Raw genomic sequence first — 20714 nt, forward strand, 5'->3', positions numbered from 1 at the left:
AGACTCCACAATCTCCACGGGATGCTTCAGTGCATATGGTGGTGTCACTGTATTGCCTTTTCCCTTTTTATTTATTGATCCAGCAGAGGAAAGTGTTCCCCAAGCCCAGGACTGGTTTCTAGAGGTTCCTGTTGATGGGAGGAGGGTACACCTCAAGAAAACCAGTCCTTGAAGAAAAAAACTTAGCAAATGGAGAGTTCTCATGGTGTAACAGCTGCAACAGGTTGTAACCTCTGAGGCTGTGTCCATGATATGAGACAAAAGAGGCCAATAACCCCCACATTTTATTTTTTCACCTTTTTCCATAAGATTTGGTTGATACATCCTCCGCCAGAAGCTGCTGCCAGCTCCCTCAGTGAGCTGCTTCAGCTTTCCCCAAACATGGACCCATTCTTCTCTTCTAAGAAGCTCTTCATCAAGATTTTAAAGGTCATGGAATGGGTTGGAAAGGACCTTAAAGATCATTTAGTTCCAACTCCTGCCATGAGCAGGGACACCTTCCACTACCCCAGGCTGCTCCAAACCCCATCAGCCTGGCCTTGGACACTTCCAGGGATCCAGGGGCAGCCACAGCTTCTCTGGGCACCCTGTGCCAGGGCCTCCCCACCATCAGAGGCAAAAATTTCTTCCTATTATCTACCCAAAATCTCTCTTTTTTTAAATTTAAAACCATCCCCTTGTCCTATCACTTCCTGTCCATGTAAATAATCATTCTTCCTCTTTTTAATAAGCTCCCTTTAAGCACTGGAAGGCCACAGTGAGTAGCAAGGACTCTGAACCCTCCTATACAAATCACACAGCCCTGTACTGTAGCATTCACATTCTCTGAAAAATCCCTTCGCCCAGGATTTTTCTCCTGGGAAGCTGAGAAGCCTCAGAGAAAAAGGAAAACAATTCTTATCTCATTTGCTTCTCCTGTGTTGTGCTCATGTGGAATGTGTTTGGCGATTGTTTACCACAGGTGATTCTTTCATTGGATTCTGCTGTGAGTTGTTTTGTCTCATTGGCCAGTTGGGGCCAAGCTGTGTTGGACTCTGGAAAGAGTCACGAGTTTTCATTATTATCTTTTAGCCTTCTGTAAGTATCCTTTCTGTATTCTTTAGTATAGTTTAGTATGCTTTAATATAATATAGTATCATAAAATAATAAATTAGCCTTCTGAGAACATGGAGTCAGATTCATCATTCCTGCCTTCACACCCTGGTCCTGAGGCCAGTGAAGACAGAACATCAGAACTACACCTCATTTGGCTCCCTTAGCCTGCAAATGGAGCAGCTGCAGCCAAACTCAAGAAAACCAGTCCTTGACGAGAAAAACCTTAGCAAATGGAGAGTCCTCATGGTGCAACAGCTGCAACAAGTTGTAACCTCTGAGGCTGTGTCCATGATAGGAGATAAAAGAGGCCAATGACACCCACATTTTATTTTCTCACCTTTTTCCTCTCAGAAACTGTCACTGGCTGTGGTTATCCCAGAACAATGTTCATGACTGTCTGGGAGTCACTCCCAGGCCATTCCTGCTCCCATGCCACAAGTACCTTGCTCCAGGGTGTGCACACACACAGTCCTGAGGCCTTGCCTCAAGCCAGGACAGCAAAATGCCCACTTTTAAACACAATTCTAAAAGAGGAATTAATTTAAATACTTTATTTTTCAGCTGTCATCAATCTAGAAGCACAAAGCCTGGGAAGGGATATCACAGATCCGCGCTGACACGGGAGATAAGATACCATCAATCCATGATCTGAAATAAATCTTCTCCCAAGAAAGCCCCATCCTTGCCTCCTTGGTGGGCCACAAACTGCTGGATTTCCAGATGAGCAGCACAAAAGGTGTTTTTCTCTTTGTAAGCCCACTGTTGAGATGGGCTGTGCAGAGACTGAGGTGGATTTTCCCAGAGGTGTGAGCTCAACCTTGGGAAAGTGCTGAGTGGAGGGATCAGTAATTAGTGATGGATAGTGTATTCACCAAGGCCATTAGCTGGAAAGAAAAGCAAACCTGCAGCATTCTCAGCTGCAAAGAAAAGCAAACCTCCAGCAGGCTCCACATTCCTTCCCTGCATTTTCCTGCCTCCTGACAGCATCCCCACGACCCCTTCCCAGCTCTGCTCTCATCAGGAACTGGCATTTCCAATCAATTAGAAGTGTCACCACTGAATTTCTCTGCTAATTACTCCAGTTTATTTTGTCTAAAGCCAGGTTAAATGCAGAATTCCCCAGGTCAAGCGGGGTCGCCCAGACAATCAGTTCCACATTTTCCACAGCAAAAGAGATCCCCACAATCAGTCACTGCCAAGTGGGTCCTAATGACCAAGCTCATGGCCTGAGGTGGAAGTTTCAGCAGGAGATAATGCTCTTGGAGTGGAGGAGGAAATCTCCCAGAGTCCATGGATGGCTTGGGTTTTTATTCCCTACTAATTTGAATGGAGTTTTCCTTTTTTTGGGGAAAGGAAGAAAGCTGAGACCTACAGGCACAAGGCAGCTTTTGGCTTCACAGCCAGAAACTGTTCACTGTTTTATTGCATTTAACCAAAAAATGGATTAAAACAAGGATATAACTTGTGGGAATAAAGGAAGCTTTGTCCTGATGGAGCCCAGGTCAGTGCAAGTATCTCCCTCTTTCCAGTGCTCCGTGAATCCAGCATTAATTATGTGAATCACCCTGGAGTCCATACTTCATCAAAACACATTCCTGGTGTGATGCTTGGAGGGAACACATGGATTATCTTCCCTCTTAGGGGCAGAAACTACTGACACGTGAACTCACAAGTGCTTGGAAGGCTCCTTCCAGGGAAAGCTTCCCAAATTATGTCATGAGGGCAGGGATCTTGTACAAACAATGTCTTTCATCCTCCAGAAACCCAAAGGGCTTTGAAGGTTATAAATCCATCACGAAGGCATCCGTGGATCCAGACTCTCAGAGGAGGGACACAAGAGCAGGTGGTTATGTAGGAAAAGAAATGAATTCAGGAGGTGAAAACTGAAGGAAAGGATTCCTAGGAATGATGTGAGAAATGCTGCAATTGGGATGAGATGGTGAAACTTAAAGTTTAAGGACCATTATTTCAAAAAATCCCATTATTACAAAAAATCTTGACACAACCTTTGTCCAGGCAATGACACGTGGGACATTTGGCAGAGGAATTCTCTTTTCTGTGTGCAAACAACCACTGACTCATCCACACAACTTTTTGCACAGATTTTGCTGTCCCCTCAAATCTTCCCAACCACCCAAACATAAGTGATAAATTTGCTGATTTAAACCAACCAAACACAAGTGAAAAAAAAAGTTTACACTACAAACTAAAATCCAGCAGAGTATTGACCAAGTGCTCAGATTGCTGGTTCAGAATGTCTTTCTAATGGAAAAAACAAAATAAAAAAAACAAAAAGCAAACAAAAAACCAAAATTAAACAAACAAACAAAAAAAAAACCCAAAAAAACCCAAAACCAACAAAGCAAGACAGACTCATTTAGGTCTCAAGTATTCCCATTATTTCTTCATCCAGTTAGGAAATAAAACAAGAAAATAATTTTCAGGGTAGCTGAGTACTCTTGTCACCAATCACAAAATGGAAAATCACAAGACCTGAGAAAAAAAACCCAAACCCTGAAAAAAATAGGGAAAAAATAACATTACAGTATGACTTTAAAGGCTTTTTTTTAATAGAAAAGAACATAAAAGCCAGTTTGCCTTTCAAGGGCAGGTTCTGGAATGGATTTCATTTTCCAGTTCCTACTATATATGATGATAATGACTGTATCAAGTAATATAAAGTGATGAAAGATATTTACCAAGAAAAACTGAAAGCCATGAGTACAGAAGACACAGCAAACTCTGGAGCACTGAAAAAAAGTCTCCCTGAGTCTTACGAAGAAATTCCTATTAATCCACTAACATGGAGTTTGCTTAGGAGTTCAGGGATACCACATGAAAAATAGAAAACACATTAGAAAATGATAACTCTGTGCACTTATGGTGCAAGGAAATGCCCTAAGAGAGAAAATACTTGCCTCAAAGAAAGTAATAAGACACATGAGCCTGTAATGGAAAGAACTCTAAAAGAATGTTTAAAATACAATAATTAAGAGAATGGTCCCAGACAGGCACTGGGCACCTGATGCCTTGAGAAGGATGAGCTATAGCAGAGGCTGGGCAGAGTTCCAGAATAAAGCAGGGATGGATTGAAAGGATCTCCTCCATGGATGCACCACCCCTTCTTCTGGGGTGACAGGGGTCACCCTGTTACAGGGTCAGGGGCTGGGGGAAGGGAGGAGGGAGATTTTCAGATTTCCAGCTAAATTCCTTGAGCTGCCCTTAATACTCTGACCTATTCCTAGTTGAAAACACAACCTACCAGTCTGACAGCACTCGGGGAGATGAGAGTGGGTTGTTGGTTTTTTGTTTTTTTTTTCTGTTTAAAACATGAGAGGGATGCATTAAACTCCACACATCCACGTTCTTTCTCCCAGAGCAGCACAGCAGCTGTACTGAGCAGCCTGTGTTTGACTGCACAGAGGAGCAGCACCACAATCAATAGTGCCAGGTGACCCCCAGGCCATGTGCTGGGCAGCACCATGCCCCAGGGGACATGTCTCCATGGCTTCCCACCCCAGGATCAATAGTCCCTGCCTCTCCTCACCCAGGGAGTGACTCTGCAAGTGGGTTTTTTTTTGCATTTCTGGGCATTGCTCACTCCTTCCTCCACCCTTCCTTGTTTTCTGTCTCCTGTGCAAGGCAGGGGGGAGCTGCCAGCAGACGCCATGAACTAGAGGGAATAATTAAAACCTACAAACTTGGTTCAGGAGGAAGGAGATCTGGTTAGACTGAATGACCCATCCCATTCCCCATGTCCTGACAGCAGGCAAAGCCCTGCAGGTGTGTCCCCCACATGAACATCTTAAGGCAAGGAACCCCAAAGATGAAGTAAATCAATCTCTAGAGAACCCAGCACCCTCAGAGCCCTCAGAGAATCCTCCAGCTCCTGTGCTGCTTCTTTGAGCAGCCTGTGGAGGAACCATCCTGGCATGGGGACATGGCTTTTTTGGCAGGCTAAGAGATGGATGCTGACATTAGTTCAGGCTGCAGCTCAAGCCAAATGCAGATCCACAGATGGCACTGGGAAAGCTGTGGTTCTACCCTCAAATATTGAACACGTAGAGCAGGGTACAACTGGAGAGTTCAGGCACAAATATGCCACCACTGTGTCTGAACACAGGTCTTTTAGCCTGACAGGCAATAAATTGTGTTAATGTGGGCTAAGTGCACCCAAATCCTGGCCCAGGAGGGACCCAGAGACTCAGCCCTGATGCTCTGCTCTGTCACAGGCACAACCAATGATGTGTCATTCGTCCCCTCTGCTCATCAGATGCAAAATTTCACCAGCAGTGCTCTGACCCAGAGCTAGAGGAATTCATGTCCTGCCAGCAGGCAGTGTTTAGACTCTGTCCACGACCAAGATCCATGAACCCAAAGTGCTGCAGCAGCTGCAGATCCTCCCCCACAGCTGGAGCCAGTGATTAATGCAATGTGCTTGAAGGGAAGTAATTTCTCTGGGATGGGGCAGGCCTGGAAGGGATGGTTCTGGCATGGATCAGCAAGGCCAAGCACAAAGCAAAGGGATCCCAGCCTGCATTTTTTGTGAAATCCTTCCCTCCACTGAACAGCTGTCACACTGCTCCCTGTTGGTTCTCTCCACACAGCCTGGGCTCATCAAGGTTCCTCTAGATGGGTTCTAGGAAGCTTTAACTCATGTCACTTAGGGGACAGGGTGGCTACACATTGTTCTCTGAAGGAGCATTTCCCTCTCTGATGCACAGCAAAGCTCAGACTGGACATCTGATGGTGACAAAACAAAATTCCTTCTGAACTTTGGGAACCAACAGAGCTTTCCAGCTCTCATCAGGGCATGGACACAGGTCAGGAGGACAGATGAGTTTTCAATAGTCAGTGGCAGGTGCTACAGAGAGTTCCAAAAGGATTCCTGATCTTGGAAATATCTTCTGTACCTTCCGGGCACATGGAGTTACAGAGGTTTGCCCACAGCTGATGTCACAGAATTCCCAGAATTCCCAGAATGGCTGGGTTGGGAGAGGCCTTCCAGCCCACAGAGTCCAGCCCAGCCCAACCCCTGAGCCAGAGCCTGGCACCCAGTGCCACATCCAGGCTTGTTCAACACCCCCAGGGATGGTGACTGCAGCACCTCCCCGGGCAGCCATGGCAGAGCTTTATCCCCTTGCTGGAAAAGCTTTTTCCTGACACCCAGCCTGAATTTCCCTTGGCACAGCTCGGGACTGTGTGCTGTGGCTGTGTCAGTGCTGCTGGAGACAGAGCCCAGCCCAGCTGAGCACAGGCACCTTTCAGAGCTGTGCAGAGTGCTGAGGGCAGCCCTGAGTCTCCTTTTCTGCAGGGGAGCACCCCCAGCTCCCTCAGGGCTTCCTCTCAGGGTTGGTGTTCCCAGCCCCTCTCCAGCCTCGTTGCCCTCAACTGTCAGTGAATCATAAATTCCTAAATATCCTGGGTTGGAAGGATCACCAAGTCCAACTCCTGGCCTTCACAGGACCACCTCAAAAGTCACACTGTGTGTCTGAGAGTGCCAGGAGTCTGTGAGCAAAGCAGGGAATGATGCAAGGTCTCCCAAATCCTGGATTTTCTCCCAGCCTTTCCTCCTTCCCAGTGCACTTTGCATAGTCCTGATTTTAGGGCAAAGTGAGGCACTTCAATACAGCATTGACTGGCTCATGAAAGCCTTTCCAAAGCACAAAAAGAGCTTAATTCAAGTGTGAAAAGCCCAAGGCTGAGGGACAGTGAGAGCTGGAATTCCAGCTGCCCATGTATCTCATGGGATGGAGACTGCCCCAAGTGGAATTTCTCCCCTTGCCATAGATGATGCATTTTGGACACCTCCAAGACCTCAGATCTGTTCCTCTCCTGCTCAGCTCATCTTTCTCAGTTATTCACATCCCTTCTGGAACACACAGCCAACCCAGTAGGAGGTTAAGGGACTCCCTAGTCCCTGAGTTATCCCAGTTTACTCCAAAACACCCACGTGAAAGCAGCAAATGAGTTAAAATCAAGCTAAATTATGACTTCTTGCAATAATTTGCCTTTTGCTGATAAAGAATTATTTCAAAAGAGTCAGCAGCACAATGCACTGCAGTTTTGCCAGTGGGCCAAATCACTTTTATCATCCTTGGCTGAGAAGCACAGGCACTCACACAGTGTCTTTTCCATCCATAGCTGAGCATCCATGCGGGATTTTCCATCTATTCAGCCATTTCTCAGAGGGCATCTGACCTTATTTAACAAGCCCTTAATTAGGTGAAAGCAAATGCGAGGGAGAGCGGAGTTCAGCCTCTGACATTGCTGAGGGTAATGAGGAGTGTTCCAGGGGCAGCAAAGAACAATCAAAGAGAACAAAAGTTGCCTTTGCTGCCAACTGGGATTACACTCATTGCTTGATAGGGATTGAGTGAACTCTAGGAAATGCTCTTGCCTATCAGTTTTGTGCAGGACTGCCCAAGAGTGGGACAGCTGGCAAGGAAATGGGTGGTTTGGAGTCCTCTGCTTTGGAGGATTTAGAGGGAGAGGAATGTGACACAGTTTTGAAAAGACGGTGAATTCAACCAGGTTTTGGGTGTCTTAGAAGCTCTGGTGGCCCTGACCTTATGTAGGATGCCAGTCTGGTTTGGGAACATCCAATTATGGAATCATGGAATGGTTTGGGTTGGAAGGGACCTTAAAGATCATGCAGTTCCACCAGGGACAAATCCAGCTTGACCTTGGACACTTCCAAAAATGGGTGAAGTTACTCATAAGTAACACAAAGTTGCTCAAAATCTGGTTGCAGAACAGTCTTCCCTAACCTTCAGTAAACCAAAAGTAAGAGGAAGCTCAAAACCATGAGATTTAAATAACATGAAGTTGACACCTCTTCCCCTTTACCTTCTGGATTTTGAGCCTTTAAGGTTATTTCCTCCAGCTCTTGCCTTTGATCCCTCTATTTCAAAAGGAAGGGATGAGATTCCTGTCTTGGAGCTGCTTCCATGTGTTGCATCAGCTTTGCAAAATGCTGGGAGAGACCCAGGAGCCCAACTTGCAGAAACAGTTATTTAGGGGTGATGGAGGTGACCTTCCAAAGGTTGGACAGGGGAGTGAGCATCCTGCACCTCCTGGCATGCAGGGGTGGGCTCTGTGTGTGTGTCTGCACTTGAGCAGCAAGGAAACAAAGAGACAGCAGTGTGGAGACTGCTAGGAGAGCAGAGAGCAGAGGAACAGGGATGCCAGGAATTCAGGAGGACTGGAAAAGCAAGTGCAAGCCTGGAAATGAAAGGAAAGGGCTGCAAAGGATCAGAGGGAGAGGCAGGGAGAATGAGAAAGGGGTGAAAGAATTGTCTCCATCCCTGCAAAGAGTTGCAGGGAGCTTCTAGCTGGGAAGAGAAAGCAATTCAGAGATGATGAGGTGAGGGAAGGAAGCCCAGGCATGTGTGATGAGGAGCAGGGAAGATGCAGAGAAGCTGCAGCAGAGACCCTCCTGTTCCCCCAGCGTTTCCCATCTGCGATCAGTGAGGGCCTCACTGCTCTTCACAACTCCCTGAAAAGAGTTTGTGGTGAAGTTGGGGTCTGTGTCTTCTCCCAGGTAACCACTCACAGGACAAAATTTCATCAATGAAAGAGTGGTTAAGCATTGGGAGAGGCTGCCCAAGGCAGTGGTGGGGTCACCATCTCTAGATGTGTTCAAAACACAAGTAGAAGTGACACTTCGTGATATGGTTCAGTGAGCACAGGAGCACTTGGTCAAAGGTTGGACTTGATCATCTTAGAGGCCTTTCCAACTTTAATGATTTTATGATTCTATGAAAACAGCTTTTAATAACTACACAGGTAATAACAGAAGCACTCTTATCTCTGGGGCACAGACAGGGCTGAGCTGAGGAAAAAAAAAACCCAAGGAGAAACCTCCTCCTTCCCCAGGGATAGCACAAGCCCTGGTGCCTGTCTATCTTTAAAAAGGTCAGGTTAAGTCATCACCCCCCTGTCCCTCATCTCCACAGATCTCCCAATACCACTGTGGGCAGTGAAAACCTCTGATAAGTCAGATTTCACCCTTTTATAAAAGATCTGTACGTGGCTTGTAGAGTGGGTGGGGTATTTGCTCCCCAAGGGCAGCATCTTCATGTTCCTGCCTCCAGCAAAGGCAAACCCCTGCACCCACTCACTGAGGCTCTCCAAATGTTAATTTATTCGAGCATTAAAGTGTGTTCCATCATGAGCACACAGGTAGTGACTGCAGTGCTGAGATGGCAGCGCTGTCACTCACATCGCCCGCCTCAGATAAAATCAGATTTGGGCAAAGGCTGATGTAGTGCTGAGTGTTTCACAGGCTCACATCAGATTTTAAATAACAACAGTCCCTGCCTTTTTTACCAGCCTCTCTAACAGAGACATTCATGGGCGTCAAAGATGGGTGGGAGGAGATGATTGATAGATCACAGGGGGCTCAGAGCTCACAGAATCACAGAATAACTAGGTTGGAAGAGACCTTTGAGATCATCAAGTCCAAGCCATGCCCTAAACACCTTAACTAAACCATGGCACCAAGAGCTCTCTACAGGGCTTGGGGTCCTAAAAACACCAGCTTCCACTTGTGATTTGGAACAGCCAAGCCCAAAATGAACCTGCTCATGCTGTAATGGTCAGGGAAGTGCAGGTAGTCAATGGACCAGCAAGAACGAGTTTTTGGAAGTCTCTGGAGGAAAAACTAATTGTTCCTCTTGTTCTTGTTTTAAGGATGTGAGGGAATGAAGGTTGCTGACCCACTGCCCTTTCCCCCAGAGGTTTGAGACAGTCCCTGGGAGTGTCTGTAAATCTGAAGGGCTGTGCAAAGGCAGCAGTGGTGTCTGAGGTGACCTCAGGTGGGCCTGCATGAAGAGGACACAGCAATCCTGACAACCCTCTGTTGGTTACTGGTGCAGTCATTGTTCTGCTCCAGGGAGCCCCATTCTGTGCAGAAGGAAAAAAGAAAAGGCCCAGAAGCAAAAGGATGAGGAAAAGGAATGGTGTCATGCTCAAAGTCTTGCAGGAGCTCAGGCATCACCTGCCTCCAGCTTCTCACCCCATCCCAAAAAGTGACTGGAACTGTTTTCACTTCAGGACTGGAAGTGAAATCCCATCCTTGCCCAGCATGGAGCAGATGAGAAGGAATTCCAGCTCTGTCATCCTGTCTTTTCTCCTGAGTTATGGTATCTCTCTTTAATCAGGAGGAATTTAGAGAGTTGCTCCCCTCTCCACACCAAATTTTAAGTATAAATATGCACAGTAGAGGGAAATGGTTGGAAACATCACAAACCACTTTATTTTAAGTGGTGCAGGAGGAAGAAATGACACTTGTAGATTAAAAATATAACCAGTAATACTTGTTTAATAAATCATTGAACATATATGGGTGAACATGTCCCACTCAGACTGCTGGCCTTCGATGAAGTGGCACTGGGGGGCAGCTGCCATCACCCTACCACAATCCCTCATTGCTCCCATTCTTTTTGTGGATTTAAAGCTCCTCACGAGCATCTGTGAATCAGCCAGGTATGACAGCTCAAGTAATCCTGCACACCCACAGGACTCAGTATAAACTTAGTGCATGTTCATATAAAGCGAAGTGAAGTGAAGTGCATTCTTCATGTAAAAGTAGCTCCTCTTCCCACCCCCACCCCAAGCAGCAAAGTTCCCAAGAATTCCACTGAAATCAGCCAGGATTCCATGCTGAATACCCAGATGCCTTCCCTGGGATCTGGCTGCCAGCATTTTCATTCACAATGCTGACAACACAACAGGAACACCACACCAAACTTGGCCTCTGCACTGGTGAGCAGCATCCTACACTCTTGCCCAGTGTCCCAAAGAGGCTCCAGCCTCTCCAAAAATTCCAATTAGAGCCAAATCATTCAGTGCTTTGGCTCTACACCTACCTGAGTCTGTGGCAGATGCAGCCACAGTTTGGGTGGAGGTGGAGAACAATGCAGCAGCAACTCCTTGTCCAGCAGCCAGCAGGACAAAACAACTCTGGGGGTGGTTCCTGCCCCCTGAGTTCTGTGCCCCTGGCCCCTCACTATTGTAAAAATATATAAATGCCATGGGTTTATGAACACAAAAACCCTGAGGTTGACAACGGGGCACATCCTTGTGGGAAATGTGGTCGCTGGCAGAATTCATGAGCAGCCCTGATGTCCACAGCAGGTTGGAGCTGAAAGGTTTATAAAGCAGCACGGGCTGCTGGAGTTCCTTACCTGCTTCTCAGACATGATGTAGAGGTGCTCGTGGTCCATGGAGAAGGCCATGTCCCGGAGGATGGGGCCAGTGTCCACCACCTGCACGATCTCGTACTCCAGCGTGTTCTTGGCGGTGCCATCCACACGGATCTGTGCAGCAACAACAAGAGCAGAGGCACAACATGAGGATTCTTCCCTCCTTCCACTGAAAACAAATTACAGAACCACAGAATGATTTGTGTTGAAATTAACCTTAAAGACCATCTCATTCCAAACCTCCTGCCACGGGCAGGGACATCTTCCACTATCCCAGGGTGTTCCAAGCCCTGTCCAACCTGGCCTTGGACACTGCCAGGGATCCAGGGGCAGCCACAGCTGCTCTGGGAAGCCTTCTCTCTTACCACCCTCACAATAATATAGATCTACTTATAATATATACACAAAATTATATGTGTATGTATATGTATATGTATATGTATATGTATATGTATATGTATATGTAGCTATAGTTTAGTTATAGTTATATATTTTATATATTTATTTATAGATATAATTATGTAATTATATATTATATATACACATTATGTATATTATGTGAGTATGTATGATATATTATCAAATATATATATGTGTGTATATATCTATATGTATGTGTCTATCTATATCTATCTATATCTATATCTATATCTATATCTATATCTATATCTACATCTATATCTATATCTATGTCTATATCTATATATCTATATATCTATCTAGATAGATAGATAGATAGATAAATAGATATATGAAAATATATAAAATAATCACTGGACAAATGTATTGCACCCCGGTCTTTAGGACAACAACCACTGTCAACGAAAAGTGAACTTTTCCCAGCCTTCTCTCCAAAAGGACAAAGCAGATTTCATCACTTCTGCTGGTCCCATCAACACAAGAGCACTGTAAGAACAATGCAGAGCCTGCTGGCTTTTATCTGGCACTGTCACTGTGCTCCTGTCACCGCCTGGACAAATCTACCATGCTCAAAGTTATGGCAATGAGGGAAGGATCTGTGGTGGTGATGAGCAGAAGATAACAAACCACACAAATCTGCAGGACTGACTCACTCGAATGCTACTCAGATAATATTATTGCTCTTATTGCTAATGTTCCACGGGGCAATTTATTATTGCAGAGTGCTCAGTGCAACACAGACTATTTCTCTGGCTGATTGCATGTATCAGGCATTGAAATCAGCCCTGCACCAATGTGGCACCTTATGATTCCAGACACCTCTCATAACGGGGTGTCACTTAGGGACATCAATAACTGGGATTATGAGGAGGAACCAGACACACAGTCCCAGTCTGTCCCTGACAATGATCCAGTGATGCAGAAGAAGACGCAGAAAACAACAGACTTTTCTTTGCCTGTTTAAAAACAATTTCTAGAGTTTGAGCTCAAAAGCAGCTGGAGAAGGTTTGCAATCCCTTTCAATATAGAACAAGTTGTGATAAAATAGCTGTTCTCAGGAGTTCTCCTGAACCTTCTGAGTCTCTGTACAGCGGCAAATCCCACAGTCATGTTTCAGAGGTGCATCCACATTCCTTATCTCCCTCTGTTTCCCATATGTTGCCTTTCACTTCCTGAAAATATTCTATCCTGCAGCAACACAAACACCACAGTATCTTTCCCCAAAAGAAACAAAGTTGTAGGAGATCATCATGCCCCACATTACAATCTCCATTCCTTCCTGACCAAAGATCCCCAGCCTGCAGTTGGATAGCTGAGCAAAAAGCACCCTTCCCATCCAAAGGAAATAACAAGCTGTGGAGAACTTATGGTGTCAAGACCTGTTCCCACTATTCCCTGGCACAGTCCTTGAGCTTGTTCCTTCTGTATCAACCTCTCAGCCAAGAAACTGAGCCTGAATCATCTTCTGTGTTGGAAAGTCAAAGAGAAGGGAACAGAGGCAATGATAAAGGGTCTGGAAAGTCTGTATGAGCAAAGGACAGCAATGATATACAGATTGTTATCTTTGTCCTTCCTTGATGTACTCACCTGCTGTGGGACAACAAAGGAATATTATTTCCCCAGGAAAGATAAAGAAAATGAAGCAGAAAGGATTTAGAGGGGCTCTCTGTGCCAGCAAAGGGTGTGGAGGGTGCTCAGGGATGCTCAGATCCTACGTGTTATCCATCGGACTCCTCAGAAGTGGGAAGACGTGCAAGCCTTGGCTGCTGGGCTGCTCCAATGACACGGGAGAGTTTGCAGTTAATTTGTCATCTTGATGGAGCTGCTGATGACAGCAACACACGTCCAACATCAGCACACAGAGAGGTCAGGGCCTGAAGCCCAGCACTGAGCATCCCTGATGCACCAAGGGGTCAGGGACTGAGCACGCACGTTCCCAGCACGGAACATCAATGAAACACAAAGAATTCAGGGCCTAAAGCCCAGCACGGAACATCCCTGAAACACAAAGAACTCAGGGCCTAAAGCCCAGCACTGAACATCACAGAAACACAAAGAATTCAGGGCCTAAAGCCCAGCACTGAACATCCCTGAAACACAAAGAATTCAGGGCCTAAAGCCCAGCACTGAACATCCCTGAAACACAAAGAATTCAGGGCCTAAAGCCCAGCACTGAACATCACAGAAACACAAAGAACTCAGGGCCTAAAGCCCAGCACTGAACATCACAGAAACACAAAGAATTCAGGGCCCAAAGTCCAGCACTGAACTTCCTTGAAATACAAAGAATTCAGGGCCTAAAGCCCAGCACTGAACATCAATGAAACACAAAGAATTCAGGGCCTAAAGCCCAGCACGGAACATCCCTGAAACACAAAGAACTCAGGGCCTAAAGCCCAGCACTGAACATCACAGAAACACAAAGAATTCAGGGCCTAAAGCCCAGCACTGAACATCCCTGAAACACAAAGAATTCAGAGTCTAAAGCCCAGCACTGAACATCCCTGAAACACAAAGAATTCAGGGCCTAAAGCCCAGCACTGAACATCACAGAAACACAAAGAACTCAGGGCCTAAAGCCCAGCACTGAACATCACAGAAACACAAAGAATTCAGGGCCCAAAGTCCAGCACTGAACTTCCTTGAAATACAAAGAATTCAGGGCCTAAAGCCCAGCACTGAACATCACAGAAACACAAAGAATTCAGAGTCTAAAGCCCAGCACTGAACATCCCTGACTCCCACCAGCCCTGGCTGCCTGGGAGCAGGGGGCTTGCTCATGTCCGTGGTCCCTCACAGGGAAATTCAGCTCCTCTGAGTTCTCCCTTTTTGAAAATGGACCATGATGTAAATCACCCATGAGGTCAAGGGCAAAGACACCAACAGGCTTGGGCTGAGTCATTGCCCTTAGGACAGGCAGGGGAAAGGAAGGAGGCAGGAAGGCCTGCAGGCTGAGGAGCACAGGAGGCTCCCTGTCGGGGCTCTGCTCCATGCCCATCAAATACCCCCACAGCAGGAGCCTTTCCTCTTTCCCTCTGAGGCTTTCCAGCTCCAAGTTCTCCTTCTCAGGGAGCAGTCAGGGAGCTCTGTCTGCTGTCTCCACTCTGCCTCCCCTCAGTCCCTCGTGGCTTCTCGTTCCCGTCACAGCATCCTCGCTCTCTGCTGATCCCTGTGCTAAACAAACCTCACATCTTCACTTTGACCTTGATTTTCCAGCACCACCACGGTCAGATCTGCGGGCTGCCAGATATATAAGCAGCCAATTATCACCCCAGGGCTCAGTCACTGTCCTCAGCCTTTGCCAGTCCCCATTAGAGGGGAAAGAGCTCGGAGATGGAAGAGGCAGGCTGGAGGAACAGCCAGCTGGAGTTAACAAACCATGGAGACAGGAGGCACAGCCCCCAGGGATCTCCCCTGTGCATTTGGTGCAGGTAAAAGATTGCAGAGGCTTCACACCAGGAATACAGAACTACTCAGAAGTGATTTAACAGCTATTGCTGGCCTAATAGCCTGAAAAGTCATTATTTTGCAGAGGGGGAGGCAGGGAAGGAGGGACAGGGCTCATTGTACCCTACATGTGCAAACACACACACGTGTCACACACCCACAGCCCAACAGCTCTAAGTGCAGAAAGCCCTCTCTCTATTAAATCTAGTAGCTAATAAAAAGGAAAATTCAGAAAAAGGCCAGAAAATCTGGCAGACACCAACCCACACTGCACAGCCTGTGCAAGCCCTGTGCCAGCAGTGAGGTGATTATTGGAGACTGCAGACAGAAGTGTACCACCTAACTCCAGCCATCCCTTTACCTGCCTTAAACCCTGTCTTTCTTATGTTGGACCCCAGGCACAGAGCCCTGAGGATTTCCACCTTCCCTGCACACTCTTCACAGTCCTGAGCATCAGACAACACAACTGCATTTTCTCTTAGAGATTTATTCCTGCCTCCAAGGCTCCTGCTAGAAGCAGGGCACTTGGGCTGGTGAAAAAAATCAAAGAAGAGTCTGTGAAGGAAAAATGGGAAGATTCTCATCAAAGCCTGCAGGTGATCACCACTAAAGTCAGGGACCCAGACACAATCTCTGCTTGGAAACACGAGTTTCCAGCTGCAGGGAATTTGAAGTGTACCACCCATTCCCTCTGCTCCTGCTCTTCTCTGCTGGCATCAGCCCCAAGCTCCACCTGGAGCTGTGGTGCTGGCATGGACAGAGTTTTCTTCTGACTGAATGATGGGTATTCCCATATTCAAGATGTTGATTGGGGGCTGTGGGAGATGAGAACCTGACTAACAGTCCAGTTGGGATCACTTCTGGGAGCTGCCTGTGAACCATGAGCTCTTCAGCAAGGCAAGAGGGAGGGGGACAGCAAGTGACAGAGGGGGCTCCAGGATCACGTCTGAGTCTCAAAATGCCCAGTCCACCACAACCCAGAGTCCACAAACACACCCATCACCTCCACAATGGGATCATCCACCTGCTCCCCCTCCCTGGCTGTCTGTCCTGGACACGCACACCCCTCAGAGCCCCAGGTGCTCAGCTCTGATCCCTTGTCCTCCTTTAACCCAAGACATGTGGGAGCTCCCAGGGCCCAGCACTCTCAGGCTGCACATTAATCCTTCTTCTTCCTGGAAGGCTTCACTCACTGGGCTTGGCTGTGCAGAGCCGGCTGCTATTAAAACATCAGCGTGATGCTTCCCGAAGGTCAACTACCAAGGGACCCATTCTGGCAGCTGTTTGTTTGTTTGTCTGAACATTATCTGGGGCTGGCTGTTTATTTACATCCATTGAAGTATCAGACAATAAATATCCTCTCCCAGTAGCAAACAGATGCTTGCACTCGAATGTTCTGGCTAGTGCTGACTTCAAAACGATCTCCTTAATGAGCAAACAACACCATTAATCTTTAAAGACACAGGCTCTGGCCTTCTCTGAGCTCCCACCCTGGCCATGGCTACACCCACAGGCATCCTGGCAAGCAGCCCACGGGTCTGGTAGATGAAAGAAGGTAAAAGACACCTTCCATCACTTGGCTGGTGGTTTTCAGCCTTATCTGGGCCTCCCCAGCTGCTGGGGGATCCACGGGAGGCTGATGCTTGAGGACGGTTTCCCCAGCAAGCTGGTGGCAGATGCCTCAATCACACTTCTAAGAGGGGCACAGAGGTTGGTATCACATAGTTATCAAAGACTGGGACACAATAACCCTCTCCAAATCATGGGGATGGACTCAAAATTGTCTAGGAAAGAGCAGTGGGATTAGGGGACAAAAGGAATTGGTGGTAGCAAGCACTTGGTGCCTTTTCTGGAAGACAAATCATGATTGTGGCAAAAAAAGAAAATATCTTTAAGCTTAGCAGAGCAACAGAAACACCTGCCTTCCAGAGAGGGCCACACACCTCTGTTAGCACCTCTAGTCTTCCCTATAAAGTGACATTTCCTGCTAAAATCCATCCACACAGATGTACTTCAGGAGCTTTACTCCAGGCCCATGAAAGCCTGATCCTGTAGAATGAATCAGTATTTGGAGCATGTTAACATCATCCAGTTTTGGTTTATTCAAGAAAAAAGCACTGGCACAGGTTGCTCAGAGAGGTTTTTTATGCCCCATGATAGGAAGTGTTCAAGGCCAGGTTGGATGGGACTTGGAGTTGATCTAGTGCAATGTGTCCTTTCAAAATTATCTTCAGACTCACTTCAGAAAACACACTCCTAACCCAATCTCCTGCTACAACCTCACTTCTATTTTATTTGTCCAAGCAGCCTGGACTGGTCTCTGACAGCAAAATAAAAAAAAAAAGGATAATTTCCACTGTGCCAACTGGGCTCAGCTGTTTCCTACTCCTCTAAAACCATCACCTCCTACCCAAGAGCATCATTCCTGGCCCACCAGAGTTAAAATAAGGTCCCCTTCAATTAATATCTCTGTATAAAGCACTTGAAAACCATCCAGGGCTGCTGGGAGCGTGGTGGGGAGCAGGATCACAATGACCGGCCAGGCGGGCAGCAGGAGCAGACGCTGGGTGGATGAGAGTCATTACAAATAATTAAATGAATAACTAAGCAGAAGAGGAGCTTGGTGAACCATGGCACGCTCGGCCAAGCCATCCCTCCCCACCACTCAGCTTTTGTGCAGCGTCAGCAGCCCCTGGGCTGATGAAGTTCCAGGGAATTCATCATCTCCTGCCCCAGCGCTTCCAGCCACTGCTCCAGCAGCTCTCGCTCAAGTCAGGCTGGTGGCTTATTTTGGCCATGAAATTGCCCCAGTTCCCCGGGGAGGGGATTAAATGGCTGCCAGGAAGATTGTAAGGGTGGATTTCAAAGGGAAAATCCTTCAGGTCATGGAATCAGGCCCTGCTACTTCTGCCAGGGTGCAAGAGAGCAACCGTGACTGTGGTACTGCCTCAGAAAGTAGGGAAAGTGTTTTGGGCAGGAAAAGCAGGAGGTGGGAGGACAAGCTTTGTCCTTCCCATCCTCTGAAGCATCCTTCCTTTGCTGTCCCTGCCTCTCCTTCTTGCAGGGCGTCTCACTGAAATCACCATCATCATTTCTCACTATTGGATTAAGGATCTGCAAACACCATTTCCAGGGGATCCAAGCAGCCCTGGAGCCCAGCACATCAATCCAGGCTGCTCTGAGAAAGGCCCAGCCAGAGTCTTACGACTGCACAGGGGCCACTAATACTTCATTGCTTTTCCAATAGCAGTTCCTCCCTGTTTTATGAACCTAATGTTCCCCAGAGGATGCCAGGACTGCTGGCTGCTGTTCCTGGCATAGAGAGGGAGAAAGGACACAGCAAGCAGTGTATGAGCTCATGTCAGGCCCTTCTGATGATCACCTATTCCTGCTTTTCCATTGATTTGGGTGACATGATGGAGCTCTATTGATCTCAGCAAAGGCAGGGAAGGGGCAGGTGACACTCCACGTTCTGCCCATTTCCCTCCGTTTTCCAGTAAAATAATCCGTTCTAATTTGCCTAAAGCCTATTAACAGGAGATCAATTCCTAATAAAACATGGCATTTCAATAGCCCTGTCTATCCACCGATCCTAAATGCCTTTAGAAACGCTAACTGAAAAATTAAAAAAGGCATGAGGTACCCTTAACTCCTGCCTCAGTCAGCAGCCAGCAGCCCTCTCACTCCTCCTGTACACATGTTTTAAAGTGCTTCTTGCCTGGACCATGCCAGCCCATCCAAAGACAGATCTCAGAGCACCTCCAGCCATGTGGACACCAGGAAAACCTGGAGTTTACAGTGCACTTGAAGCTGCTGCTCTCAGTGCTGTCCAGAACCCAAAGTGTCATGACAGGAGCTACTCTGAGCAGAGGGGAGAGCTGATCTGGACAGGAGAGTCATGGAATCATGGAACAGTTTGGGTGGAAAGTTACCTTAAAGATGATCCAGTTCCCCCCCTACCATGGGCAGGGACACTTTCCACCATCCCAGGGTGCTCCAAGCCCCATCCAGCCTGGCCTTGGACACTTCCAGGGATCCAGGGGCAGCCACAGCTTCTCTGGGCAGCCTTTGGCAGAGCCTCACCACCCTCACAATCAGGAATTTCCTCCTAATATCTAATCTAAATCTCACCTCTTTTACTTTAAAAGGGTTCCTCTTTGTCCTATTTCTATCACCCAGTAATAGAAATAGGTCACTCTCCCAAAATGTAGGTGCAGCTGAGTGCACACCACAAAATAGAAGGGACAGCAAAGCAGGCTGGCCTTGCAATCCCATCAGGTTCCTGGTTTGTATTTCATTTGTCCAGGAGGTCTCAAGTGACAGAATCACAGAATCACTAAGGTTGGAAAAGACCTCCAAGATCATCAAATCCAATCTCACAGAACAAACCTTGTTGTCAGCAAACAAGAGTCGTTTGCTACACCTACAGCACAGCAACAGCCAGGGAGAATGGTTCTTCCTCAGTTCTCCCCCAGGGCCTTTTCTCCCAGCAGCAATGCAGGGTTTTGAAAAAGACAGCTTTCCTAGAATAACTGCTGGCTAATCCTGATCATCTGCAGGCACTGCAGTGTAATCCCCATCCCACACACCCTCGGCCAGGGGGCACAGGAGCTTCACTGGGCAGGGCCACAGGGTTTAATCCCTGCACAGGAGTCACCCACTGACCTCTCGTGTAATCCTGGAAAATTGGGTCAAACACAGCTGTGCCTGGCTGCTGGATAGGAGATCACCCCTGCAGAGCCAGCACAGCACAGAGGGCAGAGCAGGGCTCCTGCTTCAGGAGGCCCAAGAGAAACATGGGACAAGATTTTGGTGGGGATCTGCTTGGTTTTCTGGAGACACATGGGTCGCTGTGCATGACAGAGCTGCTGGGTGTTGTGGTTTCATGGTGGGTCACTGTCTCACACAGATCCAGCACAGTGGGATCCACTGGAATCATGGAATCATAGACTGGTTTGGGTTGGAAGGGATCTTAAAACTCCCCTCATTCCACCTCCTGCCATGGGGCAGGGACACCTTCCACTATCCCAGGTTGCTCCAAGCCCCATCCAGCCTGGCCTTGAACACTTCCAGGGATCCAGGGGCAGCCACAGCTTCTCTGGACACCCTGTGCCAGGGCCTCCCCACCCTCACAGGGAAGGATTTCTCCTCAATATCCAATCTAAATTTACCCTTTGGCAGCTTAAAGCCACCTGCTTTGGGCCAGAGGATCCTTCAAACCCAAAGACAAATTCCCAGCTGACAGAAATCCCTTTTTTTCCAGTCCAAAGCACAGGACTGCTGTCTCATCCCACTGTGAATCCCCACTAACACTTATTGCAAGACATACTCCTGGCTGCAATGGAGTTATGAATTAAATTAGACAAAGTGAAAGAATGACTTTCTGTCCAAGCCATTCATCCTGGGCTTGGACATACCTAACACAGTGAGTTTCTGACTGCTGCTCCCAGCACCATAAAAATTAACAACTACAGCTTGAAGTGTGTCCAGTCAGGCTGTACCTGAACTTCAGGGCTCACCCCAAAGTGAAACAGCTCCAGAGCT

At 47.4% G+C, this 20714-nt stretch overlaps 1 protein-coding gene across 1 annotated transcript in view; it reads right to left on the reverse strand.

The window, feature by feature from the left end:
* Positions 1–20714, reverse strand: part of PLXNA4 (plexin A4) — a 443098-nt gene that overhangs the window by 210683 nt on the left and 211701 nt on the right. The window contains exon 4 of the mRNA XM_041477472.1: positions 11286–11417. Within this exon, the coding sequence (XP_041333406.1) occupies positions 11286–11417 (132 nt within the window). The remainder of the gene's footprint in view (positions 1–11285; positions 11418–20714) is intronic.

Source organism: Pyrgilauda ruficollis, unplaced genomic scaffold (genome assembly GCF_017590135.1).
Source record: "Pyrgilauda ruficollis isolate IOZ18807 unplaced genomic scaffold, ASM1759013v1 scaffold111, whole genome shotgun sequence".
Taxonomy (NCBI): domain Eukaryota; kingdom Metazoa; phylum Chordata; class Aves; order Passeriformes; family Passeridae; genus Pyrgilauda; species Pyrgilauda ruficollis.